This window comes from Passer domesticus, chromosome 7 (genome assembly GCF_036417665.1).
Source record: "Passer domesticus isolate bPasDom1 chromosome 7, bPasDom1.hap1, whole genome shotgun sequence".
NCBI classification, from domain to species: domain Eukaryota; kingdom Metazoa; phylum Chordata; class Aves; order Passeriformes; family Passeridae; genus Passer; species Passer domesticus.
In genome coordinates this window covers 45,677,657-45,700,987 of record NC_087480.1, presented here as the reverse complement: position 1 = coordinate 45,700,987, position 23,331 = coordinate 45,677,657, and the positions used below count along the sequence as shown (strand labels likewise).

Below are 23,331 nucleotides of genomic sequence, written 5' to 3'. Positions count from 1 at the left end.
ACTAAGCATATTCTGGCCTGAGGCTACAGGGTCTGAGAACTTCTTCAATTGTTTCTCCACATATTTATTCAAGCAGTAAACACTGAAAACAATAGCAGGGGTCTGTCGCTCATATTCTTACTGATGCCTTTCCTGGCATCCAGGCAGTGTGGAGGAAAAAGCACACCACAAGAAAACATCTCATCAAAAGTGTCAGTGCAAAAGGAGACTGAGACAAAAAAGGAGGACTCAAGAGACAGGCCTGATTTCCGGAATCAGAAGAAGGCCCAATCACAACTCTGACATTGGCAAGTTTCTCCTTGCTCAACTTGCAGCTATTCAATTAAGATTGTTACTTAAAAGCGATAGTAGTAAGCTATAAACACAGACAAGGTAAATAGCCAATCTTTCAGTAACTTTTGTGTATGAAGATGGTAATATTTTATCAGTCAAGCTTCAGAACTGACTTTTTTACTGTTTTATATAATAGGAAATTCCAAACTTCTCTTTTTTAAAAAAATGTAAAACACATTTAAAACCCCCACAGATTCTGAAGGAGCATTAACATTATATGGTACAGGATTCATGGGAATGTACTCTATATTTCATGAATAAAGTTGATATAGGATGCAAAGGCAACTTCCTAAACCACGGGGTGTGGCCCCATAGCAATACATAGCAAACCCATGGCATGACATGCTTTTCCTCCCCTCTAAATAGTCATGTTTGATTTCTATGGCTGGGTACAAACAAGAGCTCAGATTGTACTCGGGTGCTTGTTTACATTCTGGGACATTTGGTTGTCTCCCTGTTATTTACAAGGAGATAATCCCCTTTTTACTTCTAGTTATAAACCTCTGAAAGGACAGTGGACCATGTGTATCAGATGGTTTATACACATCCTGTCAAAAATATATGGAGAGAGACTAATTTTAATAAGAATGCTATTCCTGTGACAAAGGATTTGAGAATGGGACAGATCAATTCACAAAGCCAGACCATTTTTATATCTTCAGTTTAGGAGTACCTTTTCAAATTCTATACTTCAAGTAAAAAAAAAAAAATTTACAATTGTACCGTTCCCTATTTTCCCCAGGACTGTGTTTTGAGTTTGGCAAGTTGCTTTAAATAAAAGTTAATGCAATGAATTTGCAATTCTGTTTATAAGTGTTCAATGCTTTCTCTTTCTAAACATATCACGAAGAGCTTCTTTCTTCACTGTTTCAAACCTGTTTTAGCTAAGATTGTGACAAAGTATCTCTAAGCACTTCTCTGGGTTATGCTCCTGGCATATATTCAAACATGTTCCTAATTTTCCATTCCTCTGCATCTTCCAGTGAACTTTCTCACTGCTTCTGCTTTTACTTTAATAATGACATTTCTTAAGCCATGTTTTACTTTGTGTGGTGAGATATCCATGCTTTTTGAGTTTTGTCTACTGTTACTTAAGGAAGATGGTTGTAGAACAGAGACGACTGCCTCTATCCTTTCCCTTAAATGATGGGTGTTTGTCACTAAACAGATTTTAACTTACCCTAACAGTAAGCAGAGCAACAGCTACATGTGAAATATACTATAATGCTGCCAGCCTCCAAAGTAACTACTATCCAACTCTCAGAAGGAAAAATTAAATAGTCTAAAGGATATAGACACAACAATTACCTGCAATTCTTTCAGGATTAGTTCTCATTGTTTCCATAAACTGAGTCATAATGATCACTTCTTCCCAGATTCTTCCAAGGTCATGGATTTCAGGGGTTTCCAGTAAAAGCTCCTGAACATCTTTATATACCCTTGCAAGGCTGAAAGGAGAAATAATGAATAAACAGTAATTTAAGAGTGATAACTCTTGAGAACCTTTCAAGTAAAAAAAAAAAAAGAGAAGAGAAAAGAGAAGAGAAAGAAGAGAAGAGAAGAGAAGAGAAGAGAAGAGAAGAGAAGAGAAGAGAAGAGAAGAGAAGAGAAGAGAAGAGAAGAGAAGAGAGAGAAGGAGACAAGAAAAGGAGTTGACTGACTGTATTAGGGATGAGGAAAAAAAAAAAAGTTGTTTTGTCCTCAATTTCAGGTAGTCTGTTGTTCAGTTAGATTTGAAAGTCCACAGAAGTTGGTGTTGCAGAAGATTGGCCATTCATACATTTTTTCATTAGCCATGCTGGTCCTTCTGGGGGCACAGGAGCTTCCCCAGACAACTTGTATCTCAGCGTGCAAATCTGCCCTGGCTCTAGCCCAGGCCCAGCTCCAGCAGTTGAATGGGGCACTCTGGGGACATGCTCAGCCTAGCAAGTGACATGGAATCATTCACAAACAGAAACATCCTTCCCCTCACACACCAGTCCCCTCCAATTTGTTAGGTCCCTTCAGAATATTTCTTCTAGGAGGAGCAGGAAAACACAAGTAACAAATAGTCACAGGCAGCTGTTCAACTACTGGCTCTGGGTTAGAACATGCAGATCAAGCAAGGATGCAACCAGATCCTCTGTTTATGAACAAGCATAAGAAATTCTTACTATCAGGTAAGGCCACTACACTTCTTTAACAGTATTATGTTTTCCCATGCATGCAATAGTCTATCTCAGTCCACATGAGTCATTTTAGCTTACAGGAAACAACAAACAGGAAGGACCAAATTATTTCAGGGAACACAATGAATTTACTTCTGCTGTAGTGCACTGGATTTACTGGGACTGACAAAATGACAGTTTGCTCTGTAACAAGCAACCTAGAAAAGCTAGAATGTACAGAAACCACAACCCTCTAGCTTCACTGTGTGTCTGACTGTACCCCACCAAAAATGTTCAGCTGACTACTTTAAATCCTGTTCATTAGGAACAAAAGGTCAAATGCTAAGTCCACATTACAGACTTTCACATGACAGGGACTTCAACAGCCTTCACATTACTAGCTCATGAATTTTAATCACTGGATGCTCCAAAGTGGACTTTGCAACAGGGAGATTTTGAGAACTTTTTGTATTTAGGCTGACAGGGTTTTTTTCACTCTAAGGGTCCTTGTCTGCTATACTTTCTTTCATGACTCAGCTGTAACAAATAATGCAATAAAACACTTCCACAGCCCTTTTTCAGTAATAGTCTGGAAATCTCCAATCTTCCTATTTTGCAAACAAGCTTAGTATCTGAAATTTATGTGCTGATTAAAGTCACATAAGTATATAGCCAAAATAGGTGCTACATAAGAAGGGGCAGTGCAGGTTATTTGCTGCTACTTCATCAGAGCTCTCATTCAGAAGGGACCACTCTAGTGATGAGAAAAGAAGGCTTAGGTATTCCATGCTCTTTTATCAAAAAGGTTTGTCCCAAGACATGCAGTAAGCAGGTTCTTACAGATTTTATTAAGTTAAAATGTGTTCCCTAGAAACTTGCACTGAAGTTTCTCTCTAAAAGGCCTAAACCTACCATCGTGAGCTCTGTTTCAACTGTGTTTACCACTGTTAGCATGAAACTAAAGTGTTAGAACTGAAAATTTTTGTCTTCCACTGTTTGCACACTGGTGTATTATCTTTCCTATTCATTCACATCACAGAACAATTCTTTAAAATATTCCTTGGTGTGGTGAGAGACCTTTCTAAGCAGGGTGAGGATACTCCAGCCTTTCTCCCTGCATCGTTCATGCCCATGAATGCCCAACAGGTGCCCAGAGCAACCTATTAGCAGTTCCCTAACAGGCCTGTATTGCTGCAACCCAGTCTCACACATACAGCTCTGCTTACATGGAATTTTTGTAGTTGGACACTACACCTGGACCCTCTCCATGGGTTGGGCTGCGGAAACAGGGATTGTTCATGTTACAGAAGATGCCATGCAACCATGGCAGTGTTCCTGCTGATGGCATTGCCTTGTTTGGGAAGTGACCTAGAGTATCAAAACACAAAATAGAAATTGTTAGGTGTTTTTTCTAATGCAGCCTTTGTGAATATAAGTAGCACAATGAGTTGGCTCTCTACAGAAGGAATGTGATAGGAATCACATAGGTTTATCCTTAATGGAGAAAAAAGAAGTCACCAATATAAGCAATATAGCTATTTTCAACAGAAACTAATTCTGAGTAATGTGAAGGCCTTTTTTAAATAGGTACTGAGGTAGTACTTTCTCAGCAACAGAATTATGGAAATCCAAAACTAGATAGCACCTTGAGACCCCAGGTAAGTCTGACTAGAAAGCATCTCACAGGAAAACTAGACATTTTTTCTAAGTATTCACTACTAGGTCTTACACTACATGGCTACAAATAACTAAGCTACTTGAACTGAAGTCTGTTCTTTCACCACTGGACAATGACGCTCCACAAACAGGTCCCAACACCTCTGTCTGAGGACACCTGGCTGTTACCTCTAACAAGTCAGATCATGATAACATCTGAAACATTCTTACATTCATGATGGCGATATGGAGGATTAGCTTTCCTCAGCCAGACAAGTGCAAGAAACAATGACAGAGGCCATAAAAGCTCCACTAGAAAACGAAACTGGAAAAAAAGGAAAAAAGTAAATTAAAAATAAATTTTACAAATAGACCATCACAGAGTCCTAGATGGCTAAAGGCATGAGACCTCCTCTCACAGCACAAAAGCCCAGTGCAGCACGTGCCCATGGCTATCCATTGCCTGTTACACCATTTGAGAAGGAAACCCAACAGAGGATTTCATCAGAATGCCATGAAGCATCACCATTAACTCAGTGCTCAGTAGCTTCTCCACCTCTCTACCTCTTCTAAAGAAATATCTAAACATCCTGACTGAAGTGAAAAGAGGCAGGAGGTAGTGCATGACTCTACAACAAGGATTAGATATAAGAGACAAAAGGATTATTTTAATCCACACTTTGACACTGCTGGGCTCATTAGCAGGCTGTCACTGTACACTGTGCTTACCCAAAAGTAAAAGACTTCAGCATAAGCTTTACATACTTTGACCTTTACTTTTGCTTCTTTTGTCATTATTCATTTCAATGCTATTAATTTCCTAATACCTGTAGAAATGTATGCATTAAGATCAAACACCTTATGCAATAACACAGAAGACCCTATCAAAGGCCACTTGATTGCCCAGACCTTTCAATACACTTAGAAGAGTCACTGGCTCCCGTGTCATGTCAGAAAATCAAGGGCAGTGCTTTACCACAGAGCAACATCCTGCCTAGTTTTGAGTCTGTTTCCTCCACTCCTGTGTTTCAGTTTGTTTTACTGCCTCTGTGTGTTTTGGCAGAGGTTTGAAACTACAGTCCTTTGATCCTGTAACACAGGCCTTGGGCTCTGAGGAACAGCAATGGGATTTTTGTGTCCAGACACATGGGCACTTTTTTGCTCCTCCCTGTAACAGCCAGGACAAAATATCCTCAGAACCAGGGTTGTAGCACATGCACAGGAAAGCTCTCCTTGTTTCTTTACCTTTGCTCCCTCCTCCCCAACCAGGTACCAAATACATAATAATAACATAGCAGCAGTGCCAAAGACAAGATGGGTTACTTGTGAATGTTGTTTTGGGCAAAAGGCACTCCACAGCATAATTAAGAACAGGTTTTTTGGAGCTGCTCTGTTTTTCCACTGTAATTTTGTCTAACAGCTTTAGTTAAGCACAACATAGTCTTACAGCAAAAGGACAGAAAGCTTTACACCAGGCAACAATTTTCTATTTCACAACTTTCCTCTTAATGGTTTCCTTTCTAAAACAGAACAATAACAAAAAACCCACCCACCACCACCTAGGAAGTTATGCATGCCTGGTCTTTTTAAAAGCACACAAAATCTTACCAGCAGCAAAGGGCAAATGACACCCTTATTAGAGAGGGAAACCTGAACAGCTGTTGTGCACAGCTCAGAATACCCTTCCCAGCAGGGTCCACAAGGTCTGATCAACATCCATTGCCACCCATTTGGGACAAGCACTAAACACTCAAACACAGAGGGGCAAGAACTGGTGAGACTCCTTGGTCCACCTTTGCTGCAGAGTTAATCTGTGTTAATGCTCAGATGTTGATTCTTCATCCCTAGGAAATACAAAATCCTCACACTTGAATTTGGTAGCTCCTTTCTGTCTGAGTTAACTAGTTTGGAAAAGATTGAAGGCTGAAGCCCAAGGGAAGCTTTCTTTCAACTTGGTACACAATGTGTTGTGTACTAAGGATGGACCTGTGCTGTCAGACCTCTTTTTCCTGTGGACCTTATCCAGAGGACAAAAAGGTGTCTCAGAATTCACCTGAAGTATCAGAAAGCAGCCCATAATCCTGCAGAACCACATGATAAACAGCCAGAAATCCCAGCAACGTGCACAGAGAAATGTAATATCCAGACAGAGCTGTAATGGAGCAAGCAAAATTATAAGACCATATAAATGTGAGAAGCTTAAATTGGCTATGGATCAACTGCTGACTCTGCAATGAAGTCTTGCTGTAAGACAAAATATCATAATATCTATGAGGATTTGTAAGTACTAAAAATACTTCTGGTTTTTGCTTTACTTATGTCATTCAGTCATATTAAAGAGACATAATCTGTGTGAACTATAAGGTCCTAACTAAAATCACATCTAAGAGCAGCTAAGTGCGAAGAGCAAATCTAAAATTAGGAATCAAACCCTCCTGAGCTGAATGATGCTCATTATGTTTTCTAACAACTGATCTTTTAATGTGAAAGTATATAAATATTACTAACCATAGCTCTTGTAGTACACAATATTATTTGTCAAAGAAAATCCCAACACAGCTATTCTATGTTTGGTCTGTAAAGAGCAGCTTTGCACACTGCACCAGACAAGATGGCAGACAACAGGCCCCTACAAAGATCACATGTGATTCCTTGAGGGACTTGACAGTTTTACATGCTGATAAATGTACCAGTCACTTAATCCAGTGGAGTGCATGGTTCAAACCTGAAATCCAAAGACTTTACCTTTTGTCTTTTCCGAAGGATCCAGTTCTTCCAGAGTAGAAGTCTGACTTGCCTAAAAAAGTTCATTCTTCTGCATCAATACTTCTGGTTAACCTGTGGCAAAGGATACATTGCCATTTCTCAGCTGACATCAGAAACAGACCTTAGAGCAAAATAACAGCTTTCTCTTCTTATGTTAAGATTATTCTATCACAGAGATCGGTTCCTTTCATTGTCTGCACCATTTAATTTTGCACTTGATACACTATCATGCATGAAAAATTGTGAGTTTCCTTTGTTTGGAGGCTACTTCCTGTGACACATTTATCAGCACTGAAAAGCAGTAGAGAGGAAGAACATGTCTTTAGAACAAAAAAAGTCATGAACATTGAAACTGGCTATTAACTTGGACTTGCATGTAATGAAGGCAGTTAATTGTTGCATCATTTATCACAACAAATCTTTTTTACAACTTTAAGTAGATCAAAACACTAATAAAAAAGCACAGCAGAACCATGATAAAGAATAGTACCTAGTAATAAGGTGTGGAGAACTCCACTTGGTCTGAGGAGGTACGTGAACTTCTGGAGTGATTAGTCATGGTGGATGGAGATCTATCTTCACTCTTTACAGGCAGACCCTGCTCATAAAATCAGTGTTGGCTTGGGATGGCTACAAGCAGAAAGAGAGTAGGCACTGAAAGAAATTCAATTTCCAAAAAAGAAGTTCATTTACATATATAACAACACTCTCCTAAAATCAGAAAAAGACCACTTCACTTAGGAACTGAGTGAACGCTGAGTTCCCTACAGATTTTCATCTGTCAAGGGCATCTGAAACAGTAATGCAGCAAAACCTCCTACCAGTGCCCAGGCTGGGTGGTGACTCTATACAAGCACTACCACAATTTCCCTGTGATTGTTCTTCCAAGTAGAAGCTGAACAACAATCCAGTCTTCATTATTAAAAAAAAGATTTAAAAGCATGTGGCACTGCTTGCCTTTTTCTTTCCCCTTCACAGGGCTTTGAAAATCCTCCAGAAAACTGCTTCATTGAATTTAACACCCTCTAGATTTTTCTGAGCCCACTGCAGCTCCAACAGCACAGCACTACACTCTGCTTCTTCCCCAGCACCATTGCTGGGTCTTTGAGCCCCTGCACACAGGTGCCACCTAAACCACCCACTTTAACCTGGCTTCTGGCACAAAGCACAGGATCAAGCCATGATCAAGCCTATGTGCTGAAAGGTGAGCCAGCAGAGAAGAGAACCAGCCTTGGCTGAACAGGGCACTTTCACTGGAAGTCAGGGAAAAATAGAGTATATGACCTTTGGAAGAAGGGGCAGCCAGCTCAGGAAGAGTGCAAGGACGATGTTAGGTCATGTAGAGAGAAAATTAGAATGGCAAAAGCTCAGCTAGAACTCAAACTGACAACTGCTGTGAAAAATAATAAGAAGTGTTTTTATAAATGCATAAACAACAAAAAGAGGGCCAAAGGAAACCTCCATCCTTTATTGCATGCAGAGAGAAACACTGTAACCAAGGATGAGGAAAAGGCCTTGGTATTTAATGCCTTCTTTGCCTCAGTCTTCAACATAAAGATTGGTTATCCTCACAGCAACCAGTCCCCTGAGCTGGTAGACAGGGATGGGGAGCAGAAAATCTCCCCTGCAATCTGTTAGGACATAGTTAGTGACCTGCTTAGACACTCACAAGTCTATGAAATAGGATGGGATCCACTCAGGAGTACTGAAGGAACTGGCAGAAGAGCTCACCAAGCCTCCCTCCATGGTTTCCCATCCACCCTGGTAAACCAGGGAGGTCCCAGATGACTGCAGATTGGCTAGTGAGACAACCATTTGCCAAATGGTCATAACAATCCCAAGCAGTGCTATGGACTGGGGGAAGAGTGTCTGGAAAGGTTCCCAGTGGGAAAAAGCCTGGGAGTGCTGGTTGACAGCTGCTGAACATGAGCCAGCTGTGCCCAGGATGGCCTGTGTCAGGAATAGTGTGGCCAGCAGGAGCAGGGCAGGGATTGTGCCCCTGTGCTGGGCACTGGTGAGGCCACACTCGAGAGCTGTGCCTGCTGTGGGCCATCACCTCAGGGAACACACTGGGGGGCTGGAGCCAGTCCAGAAGGGCAGCGGGCTGGGGAAGGGGCTGGAGAGCGAGTGCTGTGAGGAGTGGCTGAGGGAGCTGGGGTTCAGTCTGGAGAGGAGAATTCTCGGGGGAGAATTTGCCATTCTCTGCAACTGCCTGCAAGAAGGGTTTAGCAAGGGAGCCTCTTCTCCCAGGCAAACAGAGATAGCACAAGAGGGCATGGCCTCAAGCTGTGCCAGGGAAGGTTCAGGTTGGACATCAGGAGGAATTTTTTTCACTGAAAGGGTTGCTCAGGGAGGTGGTGGAATCACTGTCCCTAGAGGTGTTCAAGAAATGACAGAACATGGCACTTAGTGCTATAGTTGTTGTGGTGGTTTTGGTCAAAAGTTGGGCTTGATCTTGGAGGTCCTTTCTAACCTCAGTGATTCTATTCTAGTTCTGTGGCAACCTCCTCTTTTCTAAGTGGCTTTCATCTAATTTCTGTTGAGTATATGTTCATATCACAGGTAAGACACAGCCTGCTTCAATCCAGACAGAGAAACAAAGCTTCATAAAGCCACAGATAGAAGCTAACTCTGACTAATGGCAGTGCAAAGCAGAGAAACCAGCACTGCTGCTGCTTCTCAGCTGCAGACTGGGTGTAAGCCCTACCACAATGTGTGAGGCAAACAGAAAATTTAATTGTTTTATCCAGCAAACAAGCATTTCACCTCTGAAATCCTAAAGCAAGTTATTTTAAGAAAATGGATCTCTTTTTGCTGTCCACATGTTTTCAGAGACAGCTCTAACAGATTAAATTAATCTCTCCTAATTAGATTTTTTACATCACAATTGGATGAAGGTAGGGGATATTTTGCTTTCTATGGTCAACTACATCTGCTGCTCCTGTGACCTATTTCTGCTTTTTAGCTTTACAAAGGGATCTTCAGAAGTAAACAGAGAAAGCTTTTGCAGGGCCTGTCACTTTACATGGGAGGGTAAAATACAGTTCAGTTTATGGAGCACATTGCACAATTTCACTGTAGCTCTACCCACAGTCATCACTATGATTTAACTATTTTCTAAAGATCTGTAGTTTGTAACCAGCAACAACAAATCATGAGACATTCCTCTTACATATCAAACCATAAAGAAAGTAGAAAGTGGAAATAGATGTTTGGTGACAGTTCTTGCATTATGCCTACAGTATTATCTCATAATAATCCCTGTAACATGCTTCATGAGCACCTATATGCAATACTTGGGGTCACATGGCATATGTGTTGTGATATCCTCTTACTTCACACACATATGCCACAGTTTTAACAGCTGTTTTAAATATCAGAATTTTGTTTTCTCATTTCCAGGCTTATTCCTGACTTCTGACTAAAAAATTAAGTCTGATCAAATGTTATTTGTCCAGCAAATTATAAAAACATCCCCAGTAATCCCTCCAGTACCACAAGCAAATATTTCTGTAAAATAAGGAGAATTTAAAAATTACCTGCAAAGATAGCTTTGCAAATACCCACACTTAGGTGTATTGGGTGTGCTCATGGGCCAGCACTGCTAATGTTCAACAATGTTTTACAGCACCCAAACAATTTCCTAACCTGTGAGACATTCTTATGCACGTAGATGTCCCCAAACACAGGCTCACTAGAAAGTTAACACAATCAATTCTAACAAAATTTTGCCTAGACTAACTGCAGGAGGGGGTGTGTATAATGTATCCTATATAAAAAAACAGATCTATCTATGTATGGAAAGAAAACGACACAAACACAGGTTGGGGCTTTCTGAGTTAAGGTAAATTTTGCACCCAACTATCTCAAACTCCTGGGGAAAAGCCAAGCTGAAGCTTTTTAGGTGTTTCCCATGTATTTCAGAAGCCTCCCTCTGAAATAAGGAGTAACCTGAAAGACAAGAATGGGAAGTTCTGTCAAACCAGGATCAAATGATAAAACATCAAGAGAGAGTAAGAAAAGGCCCCATGGAACTTCTGTTTGAAAGGTGTATTTCTGTGAATCAAAGACAATCACAATCAGACTTCCATGTCAAACACAGAGAAATGTGGAATCTTAAACAGATCCCATTCTTATGCAAACCCAGCAGTGAGCTAATCACCCCAATCTGTGGATAAACAAGCACAAAGCACTGGAAACACATGGCATACTTTCTACTTCTGGTATAATACAGCTCACTTCATATAAACACTGCTCTGTCATCCAGCTGCATGAGGCCTGAGGAGCAAGCATTTTCCTAGCATTCACCTTCCTCAAGCATTTAACATTTTGGAAGATTTAACATAGCTTTTTCTTCTACCTGTGAGTGAAACATTTTCCAAGGGCCCTTTGGAACTTTAAATTAGAAAATGAATTCCCCTCTCTCTATGAATACAAATGGACATGCAGATAGAACATTTTATTCAGAAAGGCTTGTCTCCAAAGAGTCTTCCTGTAAGACTTCTGTGAATATTCTAAATAACACCATTTGTAAATACCTGACATTCCCTGTCCTTCCCTCCACCCCCACTTTACTAATGGGAAATTGAAACATTGGGTTTGCTCTATTTTCCCAACATATTATGTGTATGTTGACAAGGGGAACTGTCCAACAAGAGCTCTACAGTGAAACCATGGGTGCTGAGGACCAAGGACCCATGCACTATTTGCATAAGGGTTACTTCAGATGAGCTCCAGGCACAGACTGAAGGAGAATTAGCAGCTACAGCACATCAGGTATGGTGCTGAGGCACACATTTCAGTTTAGGTTCACCCAAACAGAACTTTGGGACCGCTCTGTACGGTGAGCTGCAGACTCACCATGTAGCAAAGTCACCAAAAAAGTACAACCGCGCTCTGAGCTGTTACCAGCGTTACCATACGTGCGCTGCCTTCGCAGAGCGCTTCGTGTCAGCTCCAGATTAGCTCCATTAGGCCTCTGCTACATGGAAGCTAAAGAGTTCGTGGATTTGCAAGCAAAACACAGACTTACACAGAAGCAACAAAAACCTTGAAAACTTACCACAAAAACCTTGAAGCTTACCTCATCTGTGAGCACTGCTGAAAGAGAAAGGTTTCTGAAGGAATGTTCAGCTTGGCAGCAAAGAAACACATATCTTAGATGCAGTTAGCAGTCGCAGAGTAACGCTGCTCAGTTGTAAGGAGATTGTTTTAATCCCCTGCTTGATACAGAATGGCTCAATCTGCGAGTTTAAGGACTCATGAATAAAAATCCCCCCAAATATCCAGCATGACCTACCCAAGCACAATCAAGCCTGTACCAGGACGTTGATATTTCTGTATTTCTTCAGATCTGGACAAACCCCTTACTTGAGAAGATGGTTTCAGAAGGGTAGTTCTGGTAGCGTCAGAGGCTCTACTAAACAAACAGCTGTCATGACTAATTAGGTCAGCGATTTACAGAAGTCGGTACTCTGCCAAAGCTTTAAGAGGGATGAGGCAGTGCATTACGACTTCAGAAAATGCAATTACCAAACAAATCTGACTGCAAGAGGTTTCCTCCCCAGAGTTTAAGCTGCCGGGTTCTGGCATTTTGCATGATCCACAGCCTGGCACCTGCAGCAGGTGGGTAGGATTGCTGCACTTCCATTGGAGTGAAGACATTTCAAAGTAAGAGTAAAATCTGCATCTGAACCAAAAGAAACAACAGGGGTCAACCGAAACATTTCCAGTTCCAAAGGAAACCAAGCCTTTTCCACTAGGCGCAAGGCTCCGCTGCCGCGGCCGCCTCCCTCATCCCCTCTGCGGCCGCCGGACCCCGCTCCCTCACAGGACGGGAGCCCTCAGCGGACGGGCCCGAACACAACACGGCCGTGACGCCACCGTGCAAATGTTTACGAAATTGACAAGAAGGCACAGAGTGGCCCCGAAGCCGCCGCCTCCCAGCCTCCCCCTCAGGGCTGGAGGGCAGGCTCGGAAAGAACCCCCGGCCCACCCCGCAGGCGCTCGGGCCCTGCCGCCGCGCCGGGCAGCAGGGTCAAAACGCTTACATAGGCTCCAGAGGTGTCCATTTTCAAAGTCGCGCCCTTGCTACTTCGTTTGTATTACATAAAAACAGTTGAAGGCATTATAAAGCTGGGACACGTAAATAATCTTTTGCAATGGATGTTTTCCCTGAAAATAACGTGGGTTTGTAAAACACCTACGGATCCCCAGCACAGGCACCGGGTCCTCCTCACCCCGCTCCCGGCCCAGCCCCGCTGGCACCTGCGGCGCTGTGGGAAACACCTTAAAAAGAGCAGAAACCTTCAGGACTAGCAAAAGATGGAAGGAGATGTTACGTAAACAGGAGTATAGCAAGAGCCAGTAATAACTGGTATTATGACTTGATTAAGAAACATTTGTCTGTTTCTCACGGGTCAGTATTCACTGGAATTCTCCGTCTCTAGAGAATTCTAGAAAAGTGGAATTCTCTATCTCAGGAGCCTGCTCTGGGGAGTACTAGAGACCTCCACCACAGTAGCTGAACAGCTTTATTAAATTAAGAAATTATTAAATTGAGAAGTTTAATTTCTTAACCCATTACCATATCCAGTGTTAGACATGCTGAAACAAATATAGCAAGACAATAAATTTAATGATAATTCACAGATTATTTTGCTATTTTGTGGTCCTAATCAATATTGATCCTTTCACAACTGTGCTACGAAGTTATGCTACACTGTCTTTAATGATTCATTAACTAGTTGTGTAGGGTACATATAGTCCACTCCTCCACTGTCAAAGTAGAAAAAATTGCCATCTACATCATCAAGAAGCCTTTCTACATATTTTGTTCTGTAACTCCCAACACCAGTTTGGGCAGACAGCAGCACCTGGGACTTTCAGCTCTTCTGTAATAAGAGGCAGCTCCCCCAAAGAAATGACCTCAAGCATGGCCAGAACTATCCAGTGATAGGATGGCCTTTGCCAAGAATGCAAGTCCTGCCTCTGTGGAAATGTGACAAGGAATCAAAGTCCAGCACTGTGAGTCCTGGAAACAAAAATCACATTATGTCCACCAAACCGAGTGTGGGCTTTTATCTGTGGTGTTTTGGGAAGACTGGCAAAGGTAATGGTGTATTAAAGTCCAGTGTATTTCCTGTTGCAAAAACAGAAAAGTGATTCTTCGTCTTTGCCATCCTTTGAGAGTCATCTTGGTGCTTACAGCATTCGGAAGTATCATGCTAAAACAACAGTACTCTGTAGTATGCAAGAAAGGGTCATGCTAATTGTAATCCCATAAAGAAAAGCATGCCACCCCCTATACCCAAAAGACAGATGCAGGAGAGCACTACACTACTGCAAAGGCCAAACATCTGTATTTTAATAAGTTAGAAGAAATCCAGATATAGAAGCCATAGAGTCACTGAAATGTTAACACATTAATATATTTTAAAGCAAATGTAACACAGTGTACACATAAAAACCATTTAATACAAAGTGAAAACCATTAGATGCACCTACTAATGCTGATTTTTGGTTATATTTATCTGTTTCATGGAAACTTGGAAACTAAGCTCTTCATTTCAGTTACACCAGGTTAAGTGGTAAAACTGATCTATAGCAAGCAAATCACTGCCTTGTCATTCACCTGGGAAAGACAACACCAGGACAACTGAGTGTGTCCAGAAGGGCACCCAAGTGAAACAGGCTGTGCACATTTGCCCCACTCACTAAGCTATACAAGAGACCAGATGTGAATTGATTGCTGCTTCTGAATAGTAAAGCTCAGTAAGTGCATCCTTGCTGTACAAAAAAAAAAAAAGTGACAACATAGAAAACTGGCAACAGATAACCATATCTGCCTAAAATATACACATATGATACATAACTATTGCCATGCTGGCCAGTACGTAAGCCTGTTCAAGAGCAAAGCTTTAATTGCACAGATTAGAAAAATGAGCAAATGCTTTTACAGAGCAAAGCACAAGCTTTGGTTTATGCTTAGACAGTGAACATTAAACCTTCCATTTTTATTATAACATCTATTAAGAAAAATAGCTGTTTCTCTATGAATAAGCACTCCATTCCACACAATGAAATGAAGCTCAGTGTCTTATTCAATGAACCCATGTGTTTAGACCGGGAATGTATTACATCTTTATTGAAAGCTACTGAACTACAAAAAGTTTGACTTATTTAATTCACAGTTCCCCAGGCCTCCCCCCATTTTTAAAATGCTGCATATATAAAAATAACTCCAATATGGCACAAAAGTGGGATTCTCAAGGGAAGGGAAAGGATAAAGGGGATAAGGGAAGCCTCCACTGGGCAACATCAAGAAATTGCATGTAGTCCAAGAGGAATTTGCACCCTATACAAAATGAGCTTCCCTGTGTTCCAGTTCTTGGATCCTTTTTGGTCTCAGTCTATGGTAAGCAGGCTTCAGATCTGTGGAGTGAATATCCTCTGAGCTAGATTTCTGTTCATTTGTGTTTTGTTCAGCATCACCTGATGGAAGTGCAGAGCTCCTAGCCTGTTTCACAGTATTATCCTGGGGGAGCACAGAGCCAGCACCGGTGGGTGCACAAGCTTTAGCAGAAGAACCATCTCCATTTTCTTTTGATTTGTTAGAGGGTGGTTTATAAAATGTCCCTGGGGGTGGTTGCAATGTTCTCGGTGCCCTAAAGGCAGCAAGAGGATTAACATCAGGACCATTTTCTTCTGCTGCTGTCCTTCCTGACCCGACAACAGAATATGGCTTATTAGGAAGAATGGCTTTAGCTGAATTGTTACCAAGGCTGCTTGATGATGATAAAGCAGCTGCAGTTGCACTCTCGAGTGCTCGGATCTCCTGGGGCGCATTAGTCACGATCATTGCTGTCCTTGCTGTGATATCATACTGTTTGTACTGCTTGTCCCAAGTTTTTCGCAGCAGCTGGGTGTCATAACAAGGCAGTCTGCAGCAGGTATCAACAGCAGGGAGCGCCTTCACCTCTGAGACTTCTTCAATAGTAGGGCTTCTGCCCAGCTTCTCTGAACTTATTGCCCCTGCATTTCGTGAATTTCTTTCATTCAAAACACACGGAGGAAGCAGTCGGTCTACAGGCATGCTGACAGGGCGAGACACTGGCTTTGTCCTTGGAGCCCGCAACGGAACTTTGGTGGTCTGACGGTTGGGTCTTACAGCAGCTAAGTTCATCTGACAGGGGTCTTCACCTAGAGAAATGAACGGATCGTTGTCCTTCTCTGAAGCTGGACTCACAACATCACCTAGAAACACAAACAGATGTGACTGGATCTTTTCACCAAGAGAAATCAGCAAGACTTCAATGACACGTTGCTAGTTAGCATTTTAATGAGATAACAGTTTTTAGGGATAGCTTGTATACATACTAGCAACAGCCTACTCTAACCAAATGTAAGCATTTCACTAGCAGTAAAACACATACTGTACAACTGTAACCAAAGAGCAAACAAAGAGACACTTCACTTTTTGGCTGGTGCTTTGCCAACCCTGAATATTTTCAGTTTTAGTATGTTTCAGGATGTCGCACTGTTGGTGTACGGGACACGACTGAAGTGGTAACATCAGATGAAAATCAGTACAATTAAAATGGAATATGTATAGTTACTCCTAAATGAAGTATGTTAAATCATACCTACATTAAACCAAACCCCTGTGTAGCATAGGCAGATAAACAGAGAAGAAAATTCAGAGTTAGAATTAGGTTAGCAAACTTGGGGTTTTTAAAGCAAAAATACTGATATCCAAAATGCTCTGATGATTCTATCAGACAATTACTCTTTCCAAAGCCTTCTGGTGTAGTTCTAGTGAGTGGCAATGATTTTGGGGGAACAGTGGTCAAAATACATAAATTGCCAGGTATTAGCTTACGGCATTGTAGTGGATTTCAGAAATCAGCAGTCACAGCATAATTAGTACTTTTTTTCTTGTTGCTTTCTTTAAAACAAGGGAGAAACCAAACCACCATTATACTCTCCTACCAAATACTTTAAGCTTTGATTCCATAAACACAGATTTCTTAAAAGCCTTTAGATTTAATTTTCTGTTCTTATTGCAAAAATAAACAGTGTATCAAACAGTGATGAAGAGGTTTTATCACGTGCTTCTGTCTATATTGCAGAGCTACATGCACTACAATCTAAAGCATCCAGGGCTCCTTATTTACCCACACCCAGATTTAACAGCATACTAACCAGTTACAGATATATCTGCTTCTTCTTTTGTATTCTTGCTATTCTTTGATTCCAAAAAGAGTGCAGCTGTTTCTGAAGCTCTTTCACATGGAACTATTTGAATACCCTGCTAACAAAAGTCAGAGCAGAAGTACATGAGAACTCAACAAAAAAGGCATTCCTTATCAAAAAAACCCACAAAGACTTATTAGAAATATGCTCTGGAATGCTCCAGAATTTAACACAGAAGTTAATGTGGAACAGGTAACACTGTGGCAGCGAAAGAGTCACTCACTTCCTTTACAGCAACAAACGATTTCCTCTGCTGCTGTGGCTCCCTCTCAACGGCTGATAAAGCAACTCTGACTGTACCAGCTGTTTCTTCAGCATGAGAAGCGCTCAGAAGTGGTTTCAATGAGACATCAAATATCTTTTCATAGTATGTTATGAGCAGCTCCACTACCCGGGCCTGATAAGGGTAGTCCACAAGTGATGACAAAGAAACCGTAGCATCAGTTTGACGTGGTCTGATCAGAGTTGGGCCAAATATTATGCCAAGGTTGCTGGCTGACATTTTATTTTCATCACATTGTTCTGTAACTCTGCACAAAGAGGGAGGAAAAAAACAAATCAAAAGAAATCCCCAAGTGTTAGAGGGTTTTATTACTTCAGAAATATTTTTGATACTAAAATCTTATGTCTAAAGAGGGTAAGAGACAATAAAAACCAGAATGAGTTTGGTAGCCAGGCAGAATCTTCAGCGCAGACCACATTTAACAGTGGCTTGAACTTCCCACACAGGGTGTTTTTATGTCCTATTTGTTAAAAGTTATTTGTGGCTACTTGGCATTTCTGGGGTTGGGAAAAAGAATGTCTCTCATTCTAAGTAATAACACAGCTATAGGCCAGTATTACCCGTTTTTATAGGCAATCATTGGTTCAGTATATCATCATACAAACCACCATTTGGAGGACAAGGAAGTGAAATGTGACTGAAGAATGGTTATTAAGAGATATGATACAAGTTTCAATTTTCTGTTAATAGCCACCAAATCACTGCCCTCTCTTTGTTACATCGCAATTTAAATCATATTTAGACCCATGCATGTGACACTAATTACTACTGACCCCAATGCTAGCAGAGAATCAAAAATAATAGAGGCCAATGCTTTCCCTGCTTTATTTCCCTTTCATATTCTTCTCTCACTTGGGAATTCATTATATGGAAAAAACTCCAGCAGAGAACAGTATCTTCAAAGGCATATGTGACTTCTTTCTCAATAGTCATCAAAATGGTACAAAACATTCCTAGCATGCAGCATGTAGCAGTTAAGTTTTCAACATCAGTTTGCATTTTAAAGTATTTTCTTACCTGTGAAGGTGTCCAATAAGGTACTGAAGAGTGTTATAGTTTGGTACAGGCAGTTGTTTCAGAAGATCTTTAATTTTAATGATGATCCTGTTCAGTTCAATACAGAGTGACTGTCTTGTCTTTGCTTTGGGGCTAGCTTGTTTAGCATCCAACTCCTCATTAGTGTTCTGACTTTCTTTTGCAAGTCCAATGAACTCATTGTAAAGCCGAAACAAAATCAAGGGCTCTGGAAGCTGAAGAAATAGGAACATTTCAGAAACATACTTAAACCTGAATTTTAACTGTTTCCTTCCTGTTTTTCTTGAACTTTTTCTGGTCTAGCATCTTTTCTCAGGTGATGACATTGTTTAATCCTTGTTCATTAGCTCAATCCCCAATTTTGCTTTTTCCAAATCCATACCTTTTTCCAAAAATAATTTGCTAACTCTTTCCTACAAAAGCTCCAGGACTGAGCATTTATCACAATTTATTGAAAAAAAGATTTCAAGGAGAGAAAAAAAAAAAAGTTGATTTCAAAATCATTTAATGGTGATGATCATAAGATTGGAATGCTCATCTGACAGCCAGCATGAGGAAGAGGACAGGACCATCTAGATAAAGATTATTCCTTTCAGGGTTAGCAAGTTGTCAGAGTGACTCAATTTCACTGGGCTACCCTGCAGCTTCATTTTTTCACATACATATTGAAACTGTTTTCGAAAATCCAATCCAATAATCTATTTTAGAAGAAAAAGATGGATAATCCCTCCATAATGAACACATCATGACCACTATGAGTGTTTAATGACATTTTTGTTAGCAGGTATTAACAGCATTTGTCTGCATGAAGAGGCAAGAACATGGGAATCTTTTAAACTCCACGTAAGACAGGCAAATTCACTAATCAGAAAGGTTTTAGAAATTAAACTCTACTATAAGCACACAAACAAAAGCTTGTTATGCATATGTTATTAAAAAAAGCCGTAATATCCATGTGGAATATATATTGTAATGCCAGCACTTTTCCCAGCCCTTGTCACAGGCTCCATGTGCAAATAAAGAAGCCCCTGCAGTTATAGAAGGCACTGGTTTAATCTGCTGCTGTAGGACTGCTGAAAAGGGGTTGTTTTGTACTGTAGTAAAGAAATACACTGCAGCACTTTGGTTTTCCATCTGACCTCTCAATTCCATACCTGGCGGAGATACAGCTTGAGAACATTGCTGATATCATGTGCATAGAGTTCTGAGAGCTCAACCAAATCCTTTCCATTTTCAAAAGCTTGACAAAGCTTTTCAACTCTTGACTTGGCTCCATTCACACGATAGATGCCCTAAAATTAAAAGACAAGCACAACTCTATTTCAGTTTGAATGCAACTTGTGAAACACAGATGATACTGACAGCATTAAAATCTTATGAGAATTTTTTTTTAAGATGGTGTCAAAATTAAGCATGAACAAACGTGAGCATACCTTGACATTCAGTGCTCTGCTTTCAATTTCTGATGTACACTTTTTGATGATGAAAGGAATGCCATCAGGAATATTTTTAGCAGCTTGGGCAAATTCCACTCCAAATAAGTGAAGCCTTCCATGAAGTTTTTTGTGCCCACATTGAATAGCTAAAGTCTCTAAACATTTCTTATGGCAGGCAAGTGAACACTACAGGGAAAGAAAAAAAATGCACATGACTTGATATAATCTGACACCATAAGAAATATTTCTGCTGTTTCTTACCCCATACGTGAGCAAAACAAAAAATTTGTTAGTGTGGTGTGGCTCTGCTTTAAGTTCATGGTGGTTATATGAGTCACAAATTCCAGTCTTTATACAGAAACAAAACTCCCAACTTTATATAAAATCCCAAGCAGCAATTAAAACTGATTTCAACTTACCTCCTCACATTCAGCTCCATGAAATACTACTAAGCCGTCACATTCTCTGCATTTAGATGGAGCTCTCAGCTTCCGCAGTTTGTGTGTTTGTGCTGCTTTGGACATATTAGCATTTCTAAAAGGTCCTGGAGAATTTGCAGTTTCAGATGTGAGATCATTTAAACCTGAAGAGAATTTCCCTGTTATAGTAATTTTAATATCTACTATTGGGGTGCTAGTTACTCTGATTTTTTAGAATTGTGCTGTAGAACACAAGCCTGTAAGTAATAGCAACTATCAAAGTAATCAAAAACATTTCAATCACAAGGAGACAATACTATGTTGCAGCTCACATAACAGAGACATTAACTACCAAACAATCTGGTGTAAAAGCAGAATCAAACAATCATCTTTGCCTTATTAAGTAGTCAATTTTCTACTCTATTGTGGCAATGTGAGAATATTAGGACATTTAATTCCAACTGCCTTGCATCTCAGGCAACAATTCATGGAAGTTTAATTTTATACATTTTGAAATCCTGTACTAGAGGATGAAAGATGGCTTGTTTTGGCCTTTAGTGTTTCTGAAATGCTTAAAAAAAAGGAATATTTTGCAGCAAGGAAGAATTAACACACACAGCAGCAGCCTCATAAAAATAAATTTTAAAAAGAATCACTGTAACAATATCAAATATTTCTAGAGGATTCTAAAACTAAAAAGAATAGCAACTAGTCCTTTTTGTGTCCAAATTTTTTCAGGCAATTTACTTAAATGGCATCAACAACTCTGTTAACCAAACCCCTTTGTTTTACAGACAACTTAAAATTATCACATTCAGTTAATTGCCCAGAAAGCTTCTTAAATGCTCAAACATTGATTAAACAATACCACTCTAAGTGAAAGCTTGCATTCAGTAACATTGCCATGCTTTAAGTCTAGATGTGAGTTCATGCTGTTTACCACACGTTCATTTCTAGAAGGCAAAGTATACATTTAGGAAATAAGGGCTAAATAAAGAATTTCCTAAGGGCTTTACTGAGCAAGTGCCACAAATATTTCAAAATTAGTTTCTAAGTACTGTAGACATACAATAGAACTATTTCTGATAATCCAGTTATTCAGGTCTCGATACCTGTGGCAACATTGTCATTATACAGTCAAAATTCATTTGAAAATTAGAAATGGCCTGGTCAAATCTGGGACAGACATTACTGAACTCATTTGTCTTAGCTGAAAAGGTGAAAATCTCAGTTACTACCCTAAACATTTGGTTCCACTTTTCTTCCAATGTGCCACTTATCAACTCTATGTATTTGTGCATTTCATGTCCAAGGTTAGAAGTGATCTTACATAACTCAGTATGGAGCTAAATTTAAATGCAAATGTCTGGAGGGAATGGTTAGTGGATCATTTGCTTTACCTCAAAAGGGTGACAACACTAGAAATGTTTTATGGCTGTCCACACAGTAGCCTAAACATATAAAGGCAATTCTGCACTACTTCAAAAAAGACTTGAACATTATTCTTCATCTCTCAACCTGAAGTGGATGCATATTGTATTGAAAACCAATGCTGCTGGCAATCACACCTTGTTAAAGTACTCTTCTTAAGAATATTAGAAAGAAAAGCCACACGCTGTAACAAAAAGCATCTTCTGGGGACTTCAGGTACAGAAACAACATTACCACAGTCTGAAGGAGATGGTGGCTCTCTTTCATCAAGATCATCCGCAGATGACATAGTCCCAGTGGAAGGTGTTCGGGGAAGTCGTCTTTTAAAATCCCCTAGCAGATGAGAAAAAATTTTCAGGAAGTTGTAAGTATCAGTCCCACCCAGCTGTTCATTTTTCATTACATGCTGTGCTCAATAGTTGTTTATTTAACAGTGATGTCTTCACTAACATCAAACAGTGCAGGGAAAAGACTTGAGGTTAGTGTAGCAGTGAGGGCAGCTGTACCTGGGCTGGCAGATGGAGAATCCATGGATCGGGACTCACTGCTCCCCCCTGCACTTTCAGAGTCACTGCACATTCCTCCACTCTGGTTGCCAACTGACCATGATCTGAACGGTGGTGGCCCTCGCACTGCTTTAGAAGAGAAAGTGTGCTAATTCCAAATGTCAAAGACAAAATTTACTTTTTTTGAAACTGAAAACTAACTATGAGTATAAAATAGGAAATTTTGTGTGAGTTACGTGAACACGCAATACAGTGAAAAAACCTCAGGGCATATATTCCTGTAAAAGCTTCAGGAGCTAAGAAAATTAATCTCAGAAACCTGACAACTGTGCTTTTGCAGAAGACCTGCAATCAACACGGAATTTACAAAACCAATGGATTTTCAACTGCTAGAGTTTCAATTGAAAGAGTTTAGTCCACTGAGTTTGACAGTACTTGCTGTTTGAATTGTATTTCACCTTTCTTGTCAAAGCGTCTAGGATGAGGCAGTTTTCCATTTGTCCTTATTATGCCCAAGTACATAATATTTTATAGGCTTTGAACTTTATAATACATTTTTAATCCTTCAGAGTTACATTTCTGACTGAGACACCAAGCTTTTTTTTTAAGGTTTTTTTTTAATTTTTAATTATTTATTTAGAGACTGAGCTCCAAAAGAAATATAGAAAAACTACCTGGAATATCTGTGTTGCTGGAAGATCTCTTCTCTCTAACCTTTTGTGAACGATGATAAACTGGGCTTCCCACATCATCTAATGTCTGAGCAGGAAAATCTCCTGAACACTGAGATAAGTTACCATGGGATGTATGGATGCTGTTTGTTGATTGCTTATTAAAAACCCTTCAGAAAGAAAAAAAGTAATTTCAAGAATGAATAAGACAAGTTCATGAAAAGTAATGCAGTTTTTTAATCCCTGGGCACAAAAAATGCTACATTTAATAACTATTCATGAACATACATTTTTGACATGTCATTTTCATTAAATTTAATTCCAAAATTTAAAAAAAATTAAGAGTGGCCATTTATTTTCAATTAAGTACGTGAGATTTCCCACTGTTTTCTCT

The 23,331-nt window shown here is 40.1% G+C and overlaps 2 protein-coding genes across 9 annotated transcripts in view; both read right to left on the bottom strand.

Annotated features, from left to right (window-relative positions):
- The window catches only part of ABCA4 (ATP binding cassette subfamily A member 4), a 93,379-nt gene extending 80,226 nt beyond the window's left edge, over window positions 1-13,153 (bottom strand). The window contains exons 1-7 of the mRNA XM_064428191.1: window positions 12,953-13,153; window positions 11,986-12,591; window positions 7,393-7,532; window positions 6,882-6,974; window positions 4,368-4,461; window positions 3,707-3,848; window positions 1,642-1,781 (exon numbers count right to left, since the gene is read on the bottom strand). Coding sequence (XP_064284261.1) covers window positions 1,642-1,781; window positions 3,707-3,848; window positions 4,368-4,461; window positions 6,882-6,947 — 442 coding nt within the window. The 5' untranslated portion in view covers window positions 6,948-6,974; window positions 7,393-7,532; window positions 11,986-12,591; window positions 12,953-13,153. The remainder of the gene's footprint in view (window positions 1-1,641; window positions 1,782-3,706; window positions 3,849-4,367; window positions 4,462-6,881; window positions 6,975-7,392; window positions 7,533-11,985; window positions 12,592-12,952) is intronic.
- A 1,091-nt stretch (window positions 13,154-14,244) lies between these two features.
- Window positions 14,245-23,331, bottom strand: part of ARHGAP29 (Rho GTPase activating protein 29) — a 49,897-nt gene continuing 40,810 nt past the window's right edge. For 3 of the 8 annotated variants that reach the window (XM_064428192.1, XM_064428198.1, XM_064428199.1), the window contains 10 exons: window positions 22,941-23,107; window positions 22,267-22,395; window positions 21,995-22,093; window positions 20,330-20,493; window positions 19,908-20,096; window positions 19,629-19,766; window positions 18,457-18,689; window positions 17,380-17,686; window positions 17,106-17,214; window positions 14,245-16,157 (listed from right to left, as the gene is read on the bottom strand). In XM_064428192.1, coding sequence (XP_064284262.1) covers window positions 15,259-16,157; window positions 17,106-17,214; window positions 17,380-17,686; window positions 18,457-18,689; window positions 19,629-19,766; window positions 19,908-20,096; window positions 20,330-20,493; window positions 21,995-22,093; window positions 22,267-22,395; window positions 22,941-23,107 — 2,434 coding nt within the window. In that variant the 3' untranslated portion in view covers window positions 14,245-15,258. The remainder of the gene's footprint in view (window positions 16,158-17,105; window positions 17,215-17,379; window positions 17,687-18,456; window positions 18,690-19,628; window positions 19,767-19,907; window positions 20,097-20,329; window positions 20,494-21,994; window positions 22,094-22,266; window positions 22,396-22,940; window positions 23,108-23,331) is intronic. The other 5 variants (XM_064428193.1, XM_064428197.1, XM_064428195.1 and 2 more) reach the window with 5 other exon arrangements.